General features: G+C 38.4%; 1 protein-coding gene across 6 annotated transcripts in view; it reads left to right on the top strand.

Moving 5' to 3' along the window:
- Syx6 (Syntaxin 6) overlaps positions 1–22,627 on the top strand; it is a 183,553-nt gene that overhangs the window by 150,869 nt on the left and 10,057 nt on the right. For 4 of the 6 annotated variants that reach the window (XM_067106864.1, XM_067106859.1, XM_067106860.1 and 1 more), the window contains 4 exons: positions 114–188; positions 5,777–5,908; positions 19,014–19,120; positions 19,466–19,560. In XM_067106864.1, the coding sequence (XP_066962965.1) occupies positions 114–188; positions 5,777–5,908; positions 19,014–19,120; positions 19,466–19,560 (409 nt within the window). The remainder of the gene's footprint in view (positions 1–113; positions 189–5,776; positions 5,909–19,013; positions 19,121–19,465; positions 19,561–22,627) is intronic. The other 2 variants (XM_067106865.1, XM_067106863.1) reach the window with 1 other exon arrangement.

Genomic DNA, 22,627 nt, shown 5'->3' with positions numbered 1-22,627 from the left:
AACCAGTATCATTGAAGTATTAGTAAGGACCAGTTGTGTCCTATTCCGTAATTATTTTTATACCTGCCCATAGTAGATTGATATTGTCTTTTTTCTTCTTCTTCTGTTCACAGTCTATGAAAGAGCGCCTCAACCTCACGAAGAAGGACCGAGACGTCACGGCTAGACAGGTACCAGATAACGCTGCGGTAAATATTGACGCTTTTTACTCTTTCGTTGCTTCTTTTTCCATAAGCCTACTTGGGGAACGGAGGAGCGCTCTTTAAGTATTTCTTGACGTTTTAGCATTTAATCATTACTGTCACTTCTTTTCCGTAGACTGCATTGTTCTCATTTTGTTAATACATGTAGTTTATTTATTTATTTATTAATTAAATAGATGACTGGAAGCACAAAACTAAAAAGTTTTTCATGTATATTTGTTACAAAGGTAAACAGCATTTAAGGAACCTTTCTGAGCAGGGTAAACTGAAAGAAAAACAAAAGTAAAAAATGTTATAGCATTTATCACTAAAAAAGTAAAAACCTTGAAGATAAAATGCGAAGTTTAGTGCAAAAAGTAATAAAGATCCAATAATCCAAAGAAACGAAAGGAGGTATGGAACAGAAATTATTCTGACATATAGAACAGAGAAAATGAAAAGTTCTTTTTATGTAGAATTGAATTGATATCTTTACAGAAGTATAACTCAAAGAAAAGAAATACCATAAGTAATAGAGACAAAAAGTTATAACTCCCACTTTGCAGTCACGAACTGCTCAGTTAGGTTGTGGTTAAGACAAAAATCAAGTTAAGAGATGATGCGTTGGTGTTTTAATAAGCAGTAGATAACGCTTGTTCAGTGATTGTATGCCTACTTTTCTCTTAAAATTGTGCCAAAACGTAACCTCACCAAAACTTATCAGTGTATGTGTTTCATTCATGTTCATTTTGTGATGAAGCATCCGTTGACTTGAGGCAGAATTTTGTTTCCAAACATAATACAGAAGCCAGTGACGACTGTTCCAGTCGCCTTTTGAGGGTCTGCATGAGAGGTGACTCCGTCACCGCACTGGTCAGTCTTACAAAAAGGATTACTGTATCAAGCTATCCGTAAGCATACACATTATTGTAATCATTCAACTGATATTGATAAATTTAGAATCGTAGACTCATCGCCGAAGAGCTATTCCATATCTTTTCTCAAGTAAGTCTTCAGGAAAGAGTGGTGTAGAATCTCAATCACCCAACGATCTCCTTTGCTGACAGTGCTTCAAACGTCGCAGCAGTCCCGTCGTTTAACAGCCAATTCACGAATCTGTTTTGCGCTCCCTTCCTTTTGTCTAGTCCGTAACATTTTTTAGTCAGTTTTGAGTGTGTAGTGTGGTATGTCATTCTCTCTTTCCTGTACTTCTGATGTATATCGTCGATGACCCAAGCTTGCATGCTACAGCTAAGGGTTACGGTTTACGCATGCCACACATATTGTGTGTTTTTGTAATTTTTGCTCTCCTCCAGTCTTTTGTCTTTGGATACATTCCTTCATTCCGTTTTACTTTGCAATTCTCACAATTTTCTCTCTAACCTTATAAAATTTCGTTTTAACCATCGATTGTAATTTGATTTTGTATGCTTTTTAGCCGTGATTCCTAAAATGTTGGTTTACCTGAATGATAAATATGCATTAAGTATGATTTTCGTTATTCAGTGGATATATATTATATACTGTATATAATATATATATATATATATATATATATATATATATATATATATATATATATATATATTATATGCAAAATTGTTATTCAAGAAAATTATTCATGATTGGAGTGTGGAGTAGTTGGTGTTTGTTAAGGATATTGGAGAGAAACTAGTGAAAGTGTTTGTTAGAGCAGAAGGCTCAGTAAATGTGAACAAGCGTTAGGTTATAAGAGTAAACTGAAACATGGAAGATGGAGCAGTGAATGTTGATAGGATGGTGGAAGAATTGGAGCAGTTGAATCTTCATCGGGAGTACGTTTTGTGGAGACTATAGGATGAAAGAAGAGGCATATCACAGAAAACACTGAGGCCAGAAAGGTGGCAGGGTATGTGCTAAAGACTTGAAGAGACTTGGTGTCTGTGGAAGCCAGGGTGGGGAAATGTACGAAGGGATTGGTGATCCAGCTCAACAATAGGAAGTGAAGTGTGAATGTTGAATGTGCATGAAAGAAATAAATTTAGATGTTGAGATGAACTGTTCCTTTAGTATGTGGCTTGAGAAGAATTAAAAGGGTGATAAATGTGATGATTCAGAGTAGTCGTCAAAAGGTTAGAGGAAGTAAAAGGATGACAATGCGTTTGAGGTGGTTTATTCATGTGGGAAAAATGGAGGATTATAGGCTAGGTTAAAGAGTTTATAATCTGGGAGTGTTAGTAAAAAGCGGAGGAAGACCTAGAGAGTGGTGAATAGATGGAGAGCAAGAAATATTAGAAAGCACAGGTCTTAATATGCAGGAAATGAGTGTGTGCATGCAAAGCAGGGTTGAATGGAGCAGTTAGTACATATATATGTATATATATATATATATATATATATATATATATATATATATATATATATATATATATATATATATATATATATATATATGTATTGTATGTAAGTAAGTATTAATTTTTGAGTTTCATAAATACTTTTAGCATCATTGCATTATTTTGCACCTTTCATATTTATTTTTCTTTTACAATTTTTGCGTAAAGGAGACAGTTTTTGATGTCATTTAAACAATGTGCAGTGCATTCTTTTACGTGCTTTTAGTGTTCACCATCCTCATTCTTTTTACCTTTAAGGCTATTCAATGGGAGAAGATCATGGGTTTTATATATATATATATATATATATATATATATATATATATATATATATATATATATATATATATATATATATATTATATGTATATACATACATATATGCGTATATATACATATGTATATATACACACATACAGAATATCAGTGTAAGGCCTTGCAGGTATTATTTCATAATCATTGCGTGAGTCAAGTAAAGTAACTGACGACCTCACTGATATGCATTTTATTTATTAACGATTCTAAAGAGTAAGCTCTAAATAGTATTCATAATGTTAATCAGGCTTTGTAAGGGATTTCTATGTATCTACTCTATTAGAATTAATAACAGATGCCCATTCATGCAGAACTATAACCATGGAGTTTTTTCTTACAACATCCATTCCCTGTTCAAACAGAATTATGAAGCATACGGCACATTTGCCCGGGGTAAGAGTCACCCACTGGTCGCTCTCAAACTTATATCTGTAGTCGGAATGTAATGGAACATAGAATTCAGGCCAAAGGCCAAGCACTGGGACCTAGAGGTCATTCAGCACTGGAAACGAAATTGAGAGTAGGTAGGTCTGAAGGGTGTAACAGGAGGAAAACCTGGCAGTTGCACTATGAAAAATCGTCAGGAGAGGGTAGGATAGCAAGGAGGAAGAAAGATATGAATGGAGGTACAGTAAAAGGAGTGGAAGGGGTTGCAACTAGGGGCCGAAGGGACACGGCTAAGAATCTTTAGTAGGCTAATACCTACAGTTCACCCCTTGAGGTGCACTGACGTCACTATCCCCCTAAGGGGTATATCCAAAGTTGTCATTTGGTTACTGTATGGAGTGGTTTGCCCCGCTCTTGTTGCCTGTCAATAGAAAACCCAGTTTCACATTGACGTTTTCCTGGCGGTCAAGAAATATATAATATATATATATATATATATATATATATATATATATATATATATATATATATATATATATATATATATATATATATATATATATATATTATTCAATGATGTGTACATACGTGAGAAACCATACACTGTAAGAAAATTATTTTTTGACGCCAAACAGAGTTTTACTTCATGCTTATAAGTCCCACGTTTCTGCTTTGAAAATGCAGTGTGCTGAGTCTGTTCTTGTATCTTCATAATGAACTTCAGTTGGGAAGATCGTTTTTTTCATGTGTAACCTAATTGGATGATTATATACATTCCTGTATCAGGCTTGATGAAGAGGTCGATTTTATAAGATTTATTTCCAGTAATTATGTTTCCTGGCTTCATTTTAGACTAAAGGTAGTAAGTTTTAAACCTTCTGAAGTTGCTTTGGAAGCCTGGTTCATTACTGGGTGCCTGAATAACAAACCCTTTAAGCGAGTTTTACTGAGTCAGATAATTTTGTTCTCCGTCGAGACAATAGACCATCACAATTCGACAGACGTATGCATAGCCGTCTCTGAATTAATCACTAGATTTACCAGTAAAAAAGGAATAATTTTACATCCGTACCAAAGTCAGATCCCTTGCACTGCTGTAGAAATTAGGGCTGTGAATTTGTACTTGTGTAATAAAAGATGGCTATTATTTAAAGTAAGATTAGCTAATTTCAAGTCATAAGCTCAACGTATTATCAGCTTGTTATAAAGTAAATTAAGCTTCAGCAACAATCACACCTTAATCCTTCAAGAAGCAGGATGTATTTACAGAAGACAGATACAATTGTGCATACGGGAGTGGCATTACAAAAGTTTCTATGCAGCGTCCCTTCGGCCCCTAGCTGCAACCCCTTTCATTCCTTGTACTGTACCGCTTTTCATGTTCATTCGTCACTCTTACCTCACCCTTACTTTCCAACCTCTTCTAACAATTGTTTTAAAGTGCAACTGCGAGGTTTTCCTCCGGTTACACTTATGTAACCTTTTACTCTCAATTTTCCTTTCAGCGATGAATGACCTCATAGGTCCCAGCAGTTAGCCTTCGGCCTAAATTGTACATTCCGTTCCATTCTACTGCTACTAAACGTAAGCTGGCGTGTCATCATTAGCTAAAGGCAAACCAAGCACACTGATCACCTAAGCAAAGCTATCCTTACTTCTAACCGTATCGCCCAGTTCAAAATCTGAAAATAGACTCAGTCCAGATAGACATAATTTTAGTTCAGGCTGAAGGGGAAAAAAAACTTTTCTAAGTAGGTTGCAATTAGGATAGAAAAAAGTGGGAGGAGGGGGGATATGTTTTTGGCAACTCCAGGCCATTGCTATGTCACGGAAATGTGGGAGAAGATGAAGTGACTTTCTAGAGGGTGCAGATAAGGTTGAACCCAGGGGAAGCTCCTTGGGCAGGTATTGGGGGTTTTGCTCAAGATCACAAAGGAATGCCACGTGTAACCCCAAGATCAGGGACACTTGTATCTGGAGGCCATATTGGAATGGGCAGTCTTGTAAGGTAGGATGCCAGGTCTGCTTAAGCACTCATACCTTTGGAAAGAGAGCAATGTAGTTAAAGTTTCAGACTGATGTTGAGGAGCCAAAGTCACGCCTGTCTTATGTTTATCAATTATCATTTTTTTGAAACTTAGGGGCTTCTTACAGAAGTTGATTTGTACCAAACAGAATGAAGGGAAGATAGACGTCGTTTCTCGTCAATAACTTGGTTGTAGATATGCTTAGGAACAGGACACGAGGAATCCTACTATAGGCTTGCTAGTAATGTTAGATTTCTTAGTTGGAATAAGGGGAAAGTGGGACAGTGAGATACAAAATGTCACAGAGGTGAAGCATTGATATTCGTAATGAATACTATGGCTAGCAGAATAATATAAGATGCTTTTTCAATCTGCTTTCATGCATATATCAGACCCATACTCTCCTCCAAGGAATTGCTGAGTTTTGAGTTATATTTTGAATGCTTTCCATGCAAGTATTTTTGTATTAATTATTTTTATTCTTTTGCAGCCCATAGACGACAATAGTCCCTTAAAGATGCCTCAAGTAGTTACGCATGGTCCCACTCGGTACAGCCGTTTGGTCAACGAGGCTGACAGCCCGAACAGTGAGTTCATTGAAAGAACTCTTGCTCAACAACAGGTGAGGTGACTCTTGAGAATTTTAATAATAAATGGAAACTAATATCATATACACAGGGTAGGTTCCTACCTATATATATATATATATATATATATATATATATATATATATATATATATATATATATATACTGTATATATATATATATATATATATATATATATATATATATATATATATATATATATATATATATATATATATATATATATATATATATATATATTATATGTATATATATATATATATATATATATATATATATATATATATATATATATATGTATATATATATATATATATATATATATATATATATATATATATATATATATATATATATATATTACTAAGACCTTATTCAAACTGGATGGTGTCTAATGAGTTTTATTCAAAAGTTACAGCTTTCTTTGACAAACAGTCCACATTATCAAGTATCAGTATCCGTGGGTACGGATACTTGATAATGTGGACTGTTTGTCCAAGAAAGCTTGTAACTTTTTGAATAAAACTCCATTAGATACCATCCAGTTTGATAAAGTTAATATATATATATATATATATATATATATATATATATATATATATATATATATATATATATATGTGTGTATTATATGTATATGTATGATATATATACAGTATATGTATATGTATGTATATAATACATATATATATATATATATATATATATATATATATATATATATATATATATATATATATATATATATATATATATATATATATATATATATATATATATATATATATCCATGAAGGAAAACGGAAACACTGGATTTTATCTTTATTTATATATTCATCACGTTCCATATTTTCGTGATTCAGTTATGCATATATATATATATACTTCTTCTTCTTAGTTTTAACATTGCTTTTATACCCATTTTTATATGGGGGTAAGCACGGTGCCTTCTTTGAAGGACTTTTGATTTGGCGGTGGGTAGGCTGTAACCTCGACCGGCTGCCCTGCCTGACATCGCTAGACCCGGCAACGAACGTGTACATGTATTAACAAACCCCGCCCCTTTCTCCCAGCAGCACGCAGGAGAACTGGGCGGTAGTCCGACAGTTCGAGACGTGTGAGGTGTCTGTTATGTTTTTAGAAGATGTTGGAGTGGCTTTGTTTATGTGTGTATTAGTCTGTAACATCCATTTGCTTTCAGCAAACCTATCCGTTGATTACATACGTAATCCCGGGATGTCTACGGATAGCAAAATTTCCGCTCTAACTGGTCGGGCTGCGGGATTGAACCCTCGCCACAGGCTTCTATGAAGTCTGTGGTTGCCACTCTACCAACCAAGCCATCGAGGCTCTATGCATATATATATATACATATATATATATATATATATATATATAGTTTATATATATACTGTATGTATACCTATATATATGTATAATTATATATATATATATATATATATAGCTGTATTATATATGTATGATATATAATATATATTGTCACGAAGTGATCAAGTACCTGGTTATTACACAAATATTAAGACCAAAAAATTTACCTCACTTCAACCATATACTTGAAACTTCATAACAATAATATTAAGACTGAATACTCTAAAGGTACAGTGATGCCTTAAAACTTGCTTAACACTTGGAAAATCAATCTAAATTTATCAAGTTATGGGTGAGGTAAAACTGATGAGCTATAAACAGACTAGGGGAAAAAGGGCATCACTCCATCAAATTCTATAATTGTTTCCCTGGTTCTACTTCATTTTGGTGGTACCAAAATGAAGTAGAACCAGGAGAACTAAGGGGAACTAGTCAGATATATCACTTACCTTGAATACACACACACATATCTGTAATCACTGGTGGTCAAAATGAAACACTGTGCTTTTAAAACTTTAAACAGACAAATATATTTCTAAGTTCAAAAGTTATAAGTAGAGTTCTAAATCTCAAAAAGGTTTACTATTACTTGACAACAGTGTAAGATTTAAGTATTTCTTAACCTAGATTAACTCACAGAACTTTAATTTATCAAGAAATCAATTTAATTAAGCAAAATTCAAATTATTAACACTCACTCCAGATTATAATGTAAATCTTCATAATTAAAATCAACACAAATGTTCACTGAAATCTTAATAATTGAAATCAACATTAATATTCACTGAAATCTCAATGAAATCAACACCAACAAAACACTAATTAATCACCAACACAAACTTTGGGAAACATTGTGAAATTATAAACACATGAGCATATGAGAATAATATGAAAACACAGACATATAAGAAAGAAATATGCAGAAATAAATATACCAACAGCAGTTTCACTAAGACAGAATATGTTTAAAGATTATATAAATCTTTCAGAAGATTACCTTCACTTTTAAAAAGATCAAAATCACCTCTTACTAACATCACAACTATCTTTCACCAAGACAGCACTTCAGTTTTAAACATGATACAATACAAGTAAATAAGCACATTACCTTACTCCATTTTGTAATCTATAAAACACACTTTTTCACAGTGGCTGTAGAACAAATATTTTAAACCATTCTCACCATTCTCACAACCTTCTACGTAAGGGTGAGCTGAGAGAGAAATATCTTACTGTTACCAGATTCCATTCGTAACTAACTAATTCTCGTCCATCATCGATTGTTATACCTACAAACCTGGCTGCCAGTTAGTCATTTCAAATCTTAGAATAACCTGAGTCCCTTCTTCTACATTCTAGAATACCCAGAATACAGAATTCCTTCCTCTACAAACAGAATACATGGAATACAGAATAAGCACAGTATTCTTTGGCTTGGAAAGGAAATATGTTTGGTCCTTTATCTAAATGATTGGCAGATCACTTCCTGGCTGGACACTTGCACAAACAAAGGCCACTTTGTGAGCAATCTGCGGCCAAAAAACCCTGTCAACCCTTGTCAGATCTCTCATCTCTCTTCACTTTCCCTGGACGGATAAGTGCTCAGCTGAATAAACAGCAAACAGGATGTACTTATTAGAACTGGTTACCAAAATATCTCTCTACAGAATCTGAAACTTTAACTCCCATGAAACATGGTATGTTTTGAACACAAAAGAACATCCAGCATTTATAAGCATTGCACAACATTTACTTACATTATAAAGTCACCTCATTACACCTCACAACACATGAAATAGCTGTAAAAAAAAAACATATCAAAATCATAGACAACACATCAAAAACACAGACCACATTACTTTTACAGAATGGTTATATATTATAATATATATATATATATATATATATATATATATATATATATATATATATATATATATATATATATATATATATATATATATATATTATATATGCATATATATTATACATATATAATAAATATATATATATAAATAACATATTATTATATAATATATATTATATATATATATATATATATATATATATATATATATATATATATATATATATATTTTTACGTTTTTCGGTGGTTTTAGTTTGAAATGCTCTGTGAGACAGGTAGCAACAATTTAAGGTAATTTAGCCTTGTGATTCTGACGTGGGTACAGGAAAACGTAAAAAAAAGAGGAAAACAAAGGAGAATTTCATATGAGCATAGGCTCTTGTTACTGAGGGAAATATTACGTAAAACACGTGGGCACATTTAAAGGAGTGTATTTACATAAATGACATTAGTAATGGGAAAGAGGAACTCCAAGTAGATTGAATGAAACTGGGAATTCCAGCCACAGTCCGAGAAGCTTCCACTAAAACAGGTCCTCTGAAATGAGAGATATGCACATTATACGCCAGTAATGAAATAGACAAAAGAATAATGAATTCGAGGCTGCACTGAGGGTGCCAAAGGAGTAATAAAGACTTAATACAGCCGATGCAAGAGGCGCACGGACATTAGACAAGGGTGATTTCTGGCTTTCTCTTTAAGCAAATATTACGAGACAAAAGCGTGACTGAAATGGGGCTCTTCACCTTAGCAGATTTTCCGAGGGCGCGTAGAAGGCAGTCCGTGGATGACTTGCGATTTCTGAGGGCGAGTTTCTTCCACGTGGTGAGATGCAAGGGCTTCCGTAAAGGGGCAAGCGATGGGGACTCCTCGAAACCCAAGCAATGGCGTGTGGGCTCGAGGAATACGGTCGAAGGGCACGAGGAGAAGTATACTTTGAAAGGGCCACGTGGTTAGGGATGCAAGGGCATCTGTGGGGCCAGGTGTTGGGGACGTCTTCATTCCATATCTTCCAGCCCGCGTGTGTGTGAGACCTCGTGGGCTTTGCTTTTATCCTCCTATGGGGCAGAGGGTGCGCCCAACACAGATGTTTTGACTCATTGCACCTGCTGCCCGCAGGGAGGTTTTGGCCTGTAGGAGAGACACCCAAGCCAGATTACTTTTGCCTCGAAGGAAAGATCTTTATAAAAATGGGAGCGCTTTAATCTTTTTAAACCCTTGTTTTAAGTCGATAGACAGATGGTCTATTGATCGGCCAGCTGGCAGTAAATGAAACACAACAGAACAACCTACAACAACAAAGGAGGGGGGGGGAGGCAATTTGCTAGCGAATTTTTGCTAATCATAATACCTCCCATACAAGATGATGTACATACCTCCTTCGGTGTGTACATCGATATTCAAGAATGAGCGGCAAATGCTTTACGTTACTCTACATTCTGCCTTGCAATGAACGTTACTCCTAAGGGTTTTATGAAGCTGTGACGTTACTTTTAATAACACATTGGGACAATTTTCGTTAACAGAACGCAGAGTGATTTAAACACTTGCAAAAGAATAATTACTTTAGATTTGGTTACCCACTGGTAACTTTATAATGTGACTCGAACAATTGTGAATTAATTAAGATTATAGGACCACGTATATGAGGCTATGGGCCAACAAATGAAAAGAAAGGCTATTGTTCAAGAATTAAAATACACGGTTACTTAATTTTAGATAAAATGCATGCGTGGTTAGTACAATCTGCCTTGAAGAGGCTGTGTAAATGAAAAACAGCATTTATTTTTGTAAATGACATCCCTTTTACACCATATTGTAATGACTATACAAATTCGCATTGATAATTTATCTTCGTTTTAACGTGCTTTTGCTCAGCTATCGTTCAACGCGAAAGCTGAGGGACGACCCACAATCGAATTTGACAGTCGGGTGCGGGCGAGAGTATTCGCGAGGTTTTAATTCGCTAACCTTAAACTACGCTAATTTTATGCGCCCACTGCCCACCAGTACTCCATGTTATGACGGGCGAGCAGACAAAAGATGTGGGTCTTAGGACAAACAGAGATCTTGGAAGGAATGGAAGGGGAAAAGGGATAATAATAACAAAAGGAAAATTACCAAGACGTTACATTTAATGAAACTTGACCGATATGAAAGGCGGACACGTCCCTCAGAGCTTACTTAAAGGGGCATTTAAATCACAAGGGCAAGAGTTTATGACCGATTCATTAAAATAAAGATAACTAAATGACTAAAAGAAAGTAAATGATATTGGCAGAAGAGCTAAGGGAAAAAGAGTGAGGGTTTTATTGTGTTAGGGAATTTATCGTCCTTGCCTATAAATTACGGCCCGGACTATCACTTCAGTCCCAGGGCGAGGAAAGTGCACCAAGGGCCGCTCCTTCAGGAGGGGGGCTGACACGCACGCCCGGTGCCAAGGTATGGGCGCAAGGGCGTGCCACTTCTCACTCTGTTATTCTTAATGATTTATACATTGTGTGGGAATGGTATCCCGTATTTAATTGCCTCTTGTGGGGATAATTCAAGGGAAGATTAATAGAGGATGGTAAGAGATAGCAGTTCCTGAGGAACGGAAGAAGATAGAGGAGGGCCTGACATCCCCTTCTGGATTAGGGTGCCAAGACCTTCGAAAGATGAAATGGTGGCACAGGTGCCATGGGGAGCTCTGGAGCTCTTTGTAAACTACCTGGAAATTCCCACGCCAGTAATTTTCGCCGAGCCTTTCTTAATGAGACAGTCGTCCTCGGCCGGGGAAGCGGAGGGCCCGCGACCGGAGGGCGGCACGGAGTACTACCTGGGCCTGCTGCTGCGTGCAGCTGACGCAGGAGCTTTCGTGCTGGTTCTACCATAATCCGTCGCAGCTCTTGTAGTTCATCGCCAAGGGAGATATGGCAGAATCCTGACTTGCAAATTGCGCGGCGACGGGCTGAGGCAGAGAGGAGGCGGTCGGGGGCGTGAGCGGCTCGCAGGTAACGTTGACCAGCTCAGGCACGGGTTGCAGGCCGCACCTGCAGGTGAGCTTCCGCGGTGGTCGGGAGGAACCGTCTCTCTGACCGACGCTGGTAGCGGTGCCAGGCCGGGGAAGAGAGGGGGTCCTGAGTTGGATCCCGTGAATGGAGATCGGCGTAGCACTCTGGCGCTGGCACTAGGGCAGAGTCAGGCGCTATCAGAGGTTTCTTGGGCTCGTCGGTCAGGACGGATTTTAAGCTTGGCCCCTGCTCGGGGCATGCAAGTGGCACCGCAGGAATTTGGCATCTCCTGAAGGGAGATCTGATTGGGGCCCTGGCACTGGCACCGAGGCAGGGCCGGGCACTGGAATTGAATTGGGAACCGATCGAGGGGGCCACTGTACATCGTACTCAGGTGGCACTGGTGGGGACTGCACGACGTCCTGGTACCCAGGGGCGCCAGTCTTGACTGAGGGAGCGGGGGAGGATTACTCGCGCCAAGGAATGATTCGGGAACGTGGACCCCTAGATTGTCGTGATTTCGGTGGGGACTGAAAGTCCTGTCCCAGGATGACGTCATAGCCTCCGGGGGAGATGGCTTGCTACTGCAAGATTGCAAATTTTGGATTGGTGAGGTCTTGTGACTCTCAATTGGACCGAGGGGAGTATCATTTTAAATTGATTGATTCCTCGATCGTGACGAGTTTTCGTCTATTGATGATAGCTCCGTGGGGAACTCTGTCCCTCTCGGATGAGGGGAGATTTGTGCGCCCGAGTCCTCGAATGCAGTGACTCGGCGCGCGTGGCTACCTCGTGGAGGAGTCACGATACAGGCCCTTCCGGCGGAGGGCCTAATGACTGGGGATCTGTGACGGCCAAGGCGACGGTGGGAGTATTTATTTTATTATTGCGTGGGCATTTTGCCCATGCGGGAGAATGGCCATAAACCTTGCACGCTGTGCAAAATGTCTGGCTGAAATCTTTCCGTGCTGCCCCTGTGGAGGGCTTAGGCGAGTTATTTGTCGGTTTTCGGGGAGAGAGAGGAGCCGGTTTCTTGTTCCGGCACAGTTCGGAGGAATGCCCTGCTTTTCTTGCAATAATGGCAAGTTAGGGGCTTGCCCGAGTTCCCATTTTTGTGGGAATTTGAACCTCCGAGGAGGGACGGGGATTTATCTTCCGCCTCATGGATCCTTCTTGAGGTGGTGGGTTTCCACATATCTGCTATTCGGCAACACTCCGTGAGTGTTGCTGGGGCTTTTTCCACTATATGAGTGGCGAGGGCAGGAGGGGCGAGCGCAGGGAAATGCTCGAATTTAAACCGCCGAGTACCTCGGCGGTGTTAGTGGCTCCTTCGAATCGAGCCATTTTGTCAACGCCCGCTCCAATGGTACGCCCAATCGACCAAGTCTGGCCTGCTTCTCTGGGCTGCTCTCTCCAACGTCTCTCCACCGTGGTAATCTCGTCACGCTTCAGAACTGCTTGGCGTATGGCTTCCCAGTTTCCCGATCGTCTGCGGGAAGGGCGTGGTAGGCAACGCAGGGCCTTTCCGCCCAGGAATTTAGTGAGAACAAGGAGAGTTCCGCGGGGGGGAGAGATCGCAGCACTCCAGGACCGTTCGGCCCTTTTCAAGCCATACGCCGGGTTCGGACTCGGTCCATTTTGGCATGAACGCAGTGAGCTTGGCTGAGGGCACTCATCCCAGCTGGGGTGGCGGGCTGTCGTTCTAGCATCTGGAGCTCGTGGGCGCTGTCGCTCTCGATCTTCCCATTCTCGTTCCTCCCTTTTCTCTTGGGCGATTCTGTCTCTCTCCTCTCGTTGTTCTTGGGCAATTCTGTCCCTCTCCTCTCGTTGTTCTTGGGCAATTGTTCCCTCTCTCTCTCTCTGCGTTCTCTCTCCCTCTCTCCACGTTCTTTTTTCCTCCCGTTGTTCTTGGGCGATTCGTCCTCTCTCTCTCTCTCCTCACGTTCTTTGGCCTCGTTGCTCTTGGGCAACGTTCTCTCTCTCTCTCTTCCGTTCTCTTGCTCTCTCCGCCTTGGCATCGCCCACTCGCTCTTGAACCCATGCTCAGATCTTGCCCGATAGTCCCATGTCCTTCCCAGCGGACATGTAGAATTTGAAATCCTCGTTTTGTTGGGCTCTGGTATTAGCCATCTTGAAACAATGGGTATATGATATGTCTGAAAAGACTCAGGTTGTCTGAAAAGACTCAATTGCAGGAATCTGAAACACTCAATTGTTCAGACTGCAGGAGAATGGATCTGTCCGAATAAGACAGTTGATTAGTAAGTCTGAGGAGACTTTTGTTAAAATTGGATGTGTCTTGAAAGACGTGGTTGTTCTTGGCGAACGAATTTTAATATGTCTCGGAAGACGAGTGGGATTTTGTCACACTCGGACTTGGCCGGCTGTAGCGTGAAGTTAAGGAGTTGTTCTAACGAACTAGAATGATCAGTCCTGTAAGGGCTTAGATGTGTGTGAACTACACTGTATAATGTCTCAAAGGACTTAATTTTGGGTTCCCTGCAGGAATGAGAAATTCTCGCCACACGTGAGACTGGAATTTAGAATTTTTTATGAGTCTCTGAGGACTGGAATTTGGAGAAATTCTTGCCACGTGCGACAATTAGAATTTTTAGAGTCTCTGAGGACTGGAATTTGGAAAATTCTGCCACGTGCTGACGTAGAATTTTAGGAATCTCTGAGGACTGGAATTTGGAGAAATTCTCGCCACGTGCAACGTAGAATTTTAGGAGTCTCTGAGGACTGGAATTTGGAGAAATTCTCGCCATGTGCGACGAGAATTTTAGGAGTCTCTGAGGACTGAATTTGGAGAAATTCGCCACGATGACGTAGAATTTTAGAGTCTCTGAGGACTGGAATTTGGAGGAATTCTCGCCACGTCGACGAGAATTTTAGAGTCACTTAGGACTTGAAATACGATTCGTCCCTTAGGACTTAGAAATTACTAACGGGAAACCCAAAGAAAAAATGTATGCTGGAAATGAATGGGAAAAAAAATGCTACACACGCTGGCCTGGGAGGGGTGGGGGGTACAGGTCGTCTGGCCAACACCGGAGGTATTTTTAGATTCTGTGTGAATGAACCCGTATATTTATATAACCGTCTGGGATTCGGGAATTTCCCAGTCGTCTGAGAGGATAACAATACAACGCCTAGTAATTTTCCCTATAAGCGGAGTTTAAATTTCGCTTTCCTAACACCTAACTCGAATTTAACTACACTGAGAGAATTGTCAGCAATGCAAGCTGACTTCGTCGTGTCCCACGTGGGAGTTTTATTCGCGCCTAAAATAACAGTTAAGCTAATTGAAATGCGAAGTAAAAGTTATCACAGAGGAATTTCTTTCGCACTATTCCTCGAAGCAAGAATATGGCAAGGATTTTAACACAGAGGAATTTCGCACTATTCCTCGAAGCAAAGGATGGTTAGCACTGGTTATTTCTAACTACCTATCCTGAAAGGCATGCATTAACGAATCTAATACGGCGGTTCTTTTCTCTCAGTGAATACATCGTCCCTATTTCTAATTCCTAGGAACAGTCACGATTGTAAAAAGGTTTTGCTAAGATAAACACATTACTTACGTGGAATTTTCTGGATCTGTGTGCTGGTTTTACACATAAGGTTAAGTAATTGTCTCGTACCCAGCTTAGCTTTGCTAATAGCTGATCTGGCACGTTGCAAATGCAATAAAAGCAACACTAGGGAACTGCAACTGCAAAACGAGATCTATGGCCAGGTCGCCATTTTTACGTTTTTCGGTGGTTTTAGTTTGAAATATGCTCTGTGAGACAGGTAGCAACAATTTAAGGTAATTTAGCCTTGTGATTCTGACTTGTGGGTGCGGAAAACGAAAAAAAGAGGAAAACAAAGGAGAATTTCATATGAGCATAGGGCTCTTGTTACTGAGGGAAATATTACGTAAAACACGTGGGCACATTTAAAGGAGTGTATTTACATAAATGACATTAGTACGGGAAAGAGAACTCAAGTAGATTGAATGAAACTGGGGAATTCCAGCCACAGTCCGAGAAGCTTCACGAAAGGGTCCCTCTGAAATGAGAGATATGCACATTATACGCCAGTAATGAAATAGACAAAGGAATAATGAATTGAGGCTGCACTGAGGGTGCCAAAGGAGTAATAAAGACTTAATACTGCCGATGCAAGAGGCGCACGGACATTAGACAAGGGTGATTTCTGGCTTTCTCTTTAAGCAAATATTATGAGACAAAAGCGTGACTGAAATGGGGCTCTTCCAGGGCACTTTACTCAGCAGATTTTCGAGGTAGTGAGAAGGCAGTCCGTGGATGACTTTGCGATTTCCGAGGGCGAGTTTCTTCCACGTGGTGAGATGCAAGGGCTTCCGTAAAGGGGCAAGGCGATGGGGACTCCTCGAAACTCCAAGCAATGGCGTGTGGGCTCGAAGAATATGGTCGAAGGGCACAAGGAGAAGTATACTTTGGAAAGGGCCACGTGGTTAGGATGCAAGGGCATCGGTGGGGCCAGGTGTTGGGGACGTCTTCATTCCATATCTTCCAGCCCGCGTGTGTGTGAGACCTCGTGGGCTTTTTTGCTTTATCCCCTCCTATGGGGCAGGGGTGCGCCCAACACAGATGTTTTGACTCATTGCACCTGCTGCCCGCAGGGAGGTTTTTGGCCTGTAGGAGAGACACCCAAGCCAGATTACTTTTTGCCTGAAGGAAAGATCTTTATCAAAAATGGGAGCGCCTTTAATCTTTTAAACCCTTGTTTAAGTCGATAGACAGATGGTCTATCGATCGGCCGGCTGGCAGTAAATGAAACACAACAGAACAACCTACAACAACAAAGGAGGGGGAGGGGAGGCAATTTGCTAGCCAATTCTTAATAATAATAATATATATATATATATATATATATATATATATATATATATATATATATATATATATATATATATATATATATATATGTAATATTTATTATATTATATATATATTATATATATATATATATATATATATATATATATATATATATATATATGTAATATTTATTATATTATATATATATTATATATAAATATATAAATTGTATAAATATATACATATATATATATATATATATATATATATATATATATATATATATATATATATATATATATATATATATATATATATATATTAACATAGCCCACACAACTCTGCTGTCTATCTATATATGCATATTGCTCATATTAGGCTTCGATAAGATGAGATGGTTTAGATTACAGATTCTTTGTTTTACTTTGTGCTTCAAGCTTTGGCTTCTGAAAGCCATACAGTCTCCTTTTCAGGTACCAATTTACAGCAGATACCGGCTACACTCGGGTATTTATCTGTGTGCCCACCCAACACCTGCTGTTATCTATTGCTAATCCTCATTGATCCCTGCCCTTTCCTCAAGTCGTTTTGATCACCATCGCCGTATGCTTAATCCTTCTTTCGAAGTCATCCCCATACTGTCAATCTTTTTGTCTATGCTCTTAAAATACTGATAAATGATATCACAAGTACTCTTATCCTCAAAATTGTTTCCAGCGTTGCCTTCTATCTTTTTTCATATGAGTTGATGATGGCATTCTCTATGATGACCCTCGATGTTTGTTCTTCTTATATGTAAAAGCTGTATTTTTCCAGTCGATGTTATGATTGTAATTCCAGTAGTGTCCTCTTTGACCAAGTTATACTTGTTGCAATTGACAGAATTGCCAGGTAGACTCTGCCCCTCTTCTCCATCCCTTTTATGGGTATCTTATTTCTGGTTACCATGTTCTGGTTACCTTGTTCCTAATGTTTTTATAATTCCCAACTAATCTGATATGTTTCAGTCTTGTTTAAATCCTTAATAATATTATTTGGAATGACGATTGTATTTTTCTTGTTTGTACTGTCTTTTTTTTGGTGACTTATAATAATGTTTCCTAGGCTGACTATACACCTTCCCCCACCAGTGAATCAGGTACCCCAGTTTTTTAAAAGAAGCGAATGGGTATTCAAGCTCCTGTTCTACATAAGGTGGGCTGCAAACCCGTATAGGCCCTAATGATCAACCATGTCATCATCCCTATCTTGATATCCTTCCTGTGGCACGATATAAAAATATGAAAGTTAGTGATAAGCTATCATATTTACTGTATAAATAGCAATCATAGTGGAGATCAGATGTTTTCACTTCTAAACACATACAGAGTAACCTTAATTTGACAGGAATAAGTACAGAAGAGTTAAAATTAACTGTTATTTGATAGCTGAATGCATATAGTAACTGTCACCCTACCCTCAACCTAAAAGACATAATTAAAAATCCTGGTCAGGGTAGAGGAACTAATCATATAATTTATTCCCAAGGTAAAGTGAAATTAATATTAATGGAAGGTTACCACTGCCCTTGACCATTTTTTTTAATCTTTCTCTGCAATGTTTTTTAATCAGCACATTACATAGTAAAGGGCACAATATACAGCATATTTTTTCCTGTCAATTCCTAATTTCCAATGTATTGGCAGATATTTATCTGCTCTCTCTCTCTCTCTCTCTCTCTCTCTCTCTCTCTCTCTCTCTCTCTCTCTCTCTCTCTCTCTCTCTCTCTCACACACACACACACACTCTTTTTTCCCAAAGGTTGTGAGTTCAAATTCAACCTTAGGAAGGGAAGAACTTATAGTGTAGATGTAGGAATTGTATGTTACTTTGACATATATTTTTATGGTTTTTTTAGTACTGTATATGTTCCTCAACTCGAGTTATATGAGGGAAATCTGTGCATATGAATGGCTAGGCATTTGCATTATTTCATGCATAGTAGTTTATCATGTTAATGTATTTTCTTTCCAAAAATGTGCAGATAATTATGAATCAACAAGATGATCAGCTGGATCAGATTGCATCATCAATGGGAACACTGAAAACAATGTCTCGCCAAATCGGCCAAGAAGTCGATGAACAAGCTGTGTAAGTGTTTTATTCCTTTTCATAAGTACCTCAAAGTTTTTTCTCCATTTTTATAGCAACCTCACAGTATTGGAAAATGAATTTTAAAGGCTCATGCCATGTATAGTCTGTTGTTTATTCCCTTAATTTTTTTGGCATCCAGAGTACATGAAAAGCTCTTGAATTTTTGCCGAAATTTTTATATATCTTGATACTGTACTTTGTTGTGCTTAAGGGGTCTTTATTCTCATTGATACCTCATATTTCTTTTTAGTAAAGCCTTTTACTCGTGACAATATAAATTTCACAATCAATCAGTAAAGTAGAATTGTTATTCCAAGTTCATATGGGCTTTCTTCTTTCTAGGATGCTGGATGACTTTGGCCATGAAATGGAAACGACTCAAAGCAAGATGGAAACCACACTCAGCAAAATGGCCAAAGTCATGCACCTCTCAAGTGGTATGTATGAGCAAAGTGACTTATATATAAAAATGCCAACAGTAGTTTTCAAGATTTCATTTGATATTAAATAGAATATTTTATGTCTTAGTACAATGTATAGTATTTGGGTTCATGTAAGTGATTGATCTCAAAACTCTTTGCTTTTATCATGACTGAATCATCCACAAACTTAGTGTTTATGGTTGTCACTGTTACTGACGTGCATTGTGTTCTGATGGGTATCTTTTTCATTAATGGGCTATATGACTGCATTACTTACTTTTAAAGATAATTCTTGATTAACCAGACAAGGATCAAAGTGCTCTACCTATGTAGGGTTGCCCAGAGGATTTCTCATAAGTAAAATCAATATCTTTTCTAATAAGATAATAATTAAAACCTTCATAATAGAGTAAATCTGAAATGTAGTCAGATAGCACTTCTTTATGAAATTTTTGTTCAATATGTGTTATTACCCTGGGTACATAAAGGTCTTATTTAGGCATGAGCAACCAAACTAATACTATCAGTTAGACACCTTGAATACCAAAGAAGTCTAGAATGTTTCATTAATATGTATTTTAGAGAAAGTCCCAATTAAGAGGCTGGTTGATAGAAAGCTTTTAGATATTCAAAGATATAAGCATCAAACCACAGGAGTGGATTTCCCCTAAGTGGTAACCAAACTAGTTTCAAGGCAGCTGGAACTGAATGATTATGATAAACATTCTAAAAAGAAAATTATTAAATATACCTAGTATGAAAGAGAGAGTGCCAGGTTTTAGGTACAACCCAAGGGAATTCACACTAATTGTCTTCCAAACAGAATTTATATTAGTTAACAGAATTTATTTGTAATAAACAAATTCTGGTATACAGTAATAGTGTTGTGTTTCAAAATTTACTTTCGATCTTTTTAATGATCTTGCATAAAAAGTAAATACAATATGGTGAGAAGTAATTAAAGATGACAGGTAACTAGAAGGGGAATGCCAAACAAAGGCTGTTTGGTCTTGACAACTCTGTTGTGTCCATGGGGTTGGTTAGTGATTTTCATCTCTCAACTAATAAGGGAGGAATAGATGTATTCCAGCAGATGCACTACACTAGGCAGGCTGCAGCTGCAAATAGTGTATCATGTTCTAGTATCAGGTTTAACACTACTGCTATGAATTTTATTTTGTCTAGTGCAGTTGTGGAATCTTTTAATCTCCAAATGTTTAAACGAGGAACAAATTCATTCATGCTTCCTGCAGATATCTCCTGAATTGAGGTGCATCACATTTATACTATATGTTCTGTTCCCCCATGCTCATATTTATCACCTCTTTCCATAACTTGTCTTTCTCTGTAGGCTGATTTCCCTTTGTAGCCCTCTTGGGTATACAGTATAGTTTGTTGACTCTGTTCATAATGGTTTTCAGCTGAATATTTGAAGAAAGAAAGAAAATCCAATTACAGTATTTGGCTTCCTCAGGAATTAACCCATTCCAAATGATGAAAAGGTCAGAACAGTTGGGTTACTTACCCTTTCTGTTCCTAGCATTTTTTATATCCACTGTAAAGGTGATTATAAGTAATTTTTATCTGTAGAACCTATAAATGTATTATCCATTGTGGCTCTGCTGTGACATACCAAATTGTGTTGGGTCTGGCTGCAGGATTATTGCACCTTCACCAGTTCAGGAATACTGTCTCCAATAACTACTCCATACACTTGAAGACCTCTTTGAAGGAAGCATTTCTGAAGGAAGTTAACGATGTACTCACCTTTTGGATATCATGCGACTTAGGAAAGGAGTGAGGGTCTGCCTTTTTAATGAGGGCCACTAAAATCATTCTCAGCCCATGTAGAGAGAGGTGTGTATTTGTGCTAAGGTGTAGGACAGAAATTTGAGATAAGAAGAGATATAAGGAACAGAACATTAAAAAAGGTGAGTCCTCAAAGGAGTTATCTTTCTTGTGGTCATCCTTGATACTGTTCAGAATTCATCCTGGAATTTTAAAAGTACAGTACTGCAAGCGGAATTTTCCCATCAGGGAAGCCTGCATGAACGGATGAGCCAAGGCAATTGTATCACCACTGCCTGGCAGTATAGAAAGTATAGCAAGCTGAATTCCATATTAGGGAAGCTTGCATGAACTGATGAGCCAAGGCTGTTGTATCATCACTGCTTGGCAGTATAGAAAGTGCAGCAAGCGGAATTTTCTTATCATGGAAGCCTGCATGAACTGATTGAGCCAAGGCAGTCGAGCCAAGGCAGTCGTATCATCACTGCCTGGCAGTATAGAAAGTACAGCAAGCAGAATTTTCCTATCAGAGAAGCCTGCATGAACAGCCTGGCAGTATGGAAGTCAGGATGTATCACCACTCCCTAGAATGTACCACAGACACTTCAGATGGGGTTGGATGGACCCTATCAATACATGATTGCTGCTTGGGAAAGGCAAGATCTTCTGGATTCAGAAGGGAAATTTCAGTGGCTCTATCCACGTCATGTCAGATACCAGTGACCTCTCTCCCAAGGAGAGAGACTTTGTCTGCATCGGAGAAGTTGAAGTAGGAGCTCCTAGAATCCCCTGCTTTTGGAGTATTGGCCCAAATGTGAATTCTTTTCAGAGAGGGATGGAGGTAGTTATGAGTCATTTCCACAGGTGAAAAGCAGATTGAGCAGTTTGCTGTGGCACAAGTAATGTGTAGGTCCTGTGTAATAGTAGCCACGAATATTAATAAAAACAACCTAGTATTTGCTACCTATATCACGGTATAGGCTGCAGACACTTCAAATTAACCCAGACCTTCCTGGCCACAGTTACATGTTCATAGTATGATGTAAGGAAACATGATCAATGGGTCATATCCATAAAATAGTAGTAATGTATTAAAATGTTAATTCACAATTACCACAATAACATTGCCTTAAAGGATTTACTAACCAATGCTTCTCAACTCAATTACGGCAAAACGAAATGGATATCCGTACTATATATTTCTAGATACAGTATTTCAAAACCTATAATTAACCAGTCTATTACCAAGTACCAGAAAATGGTAATGTATCGTAGGCTATAGGCTACGTTAGTT

The sequence above is a fragment of the Macrobrachium rosenbergii genome, chromosome 7 (assembly GCF_040412425.1).
Source record: "Macrobrachium rosenbergii isolate ZJJX-2024 chromosome 7, ASM4041242v1, whole genome shotgun sequence".
NCBI lineage: Eukaryota > Metazoa > Arthropoda > Malacostraca > Decapoda > Palaemonidae > Macrobrachium > Macrobrachium rosenbergii.
Note: the sequence above shows the minus strand (reverse complement) of the source record. Positions and strands in the feature narration are given on the sequence as shown.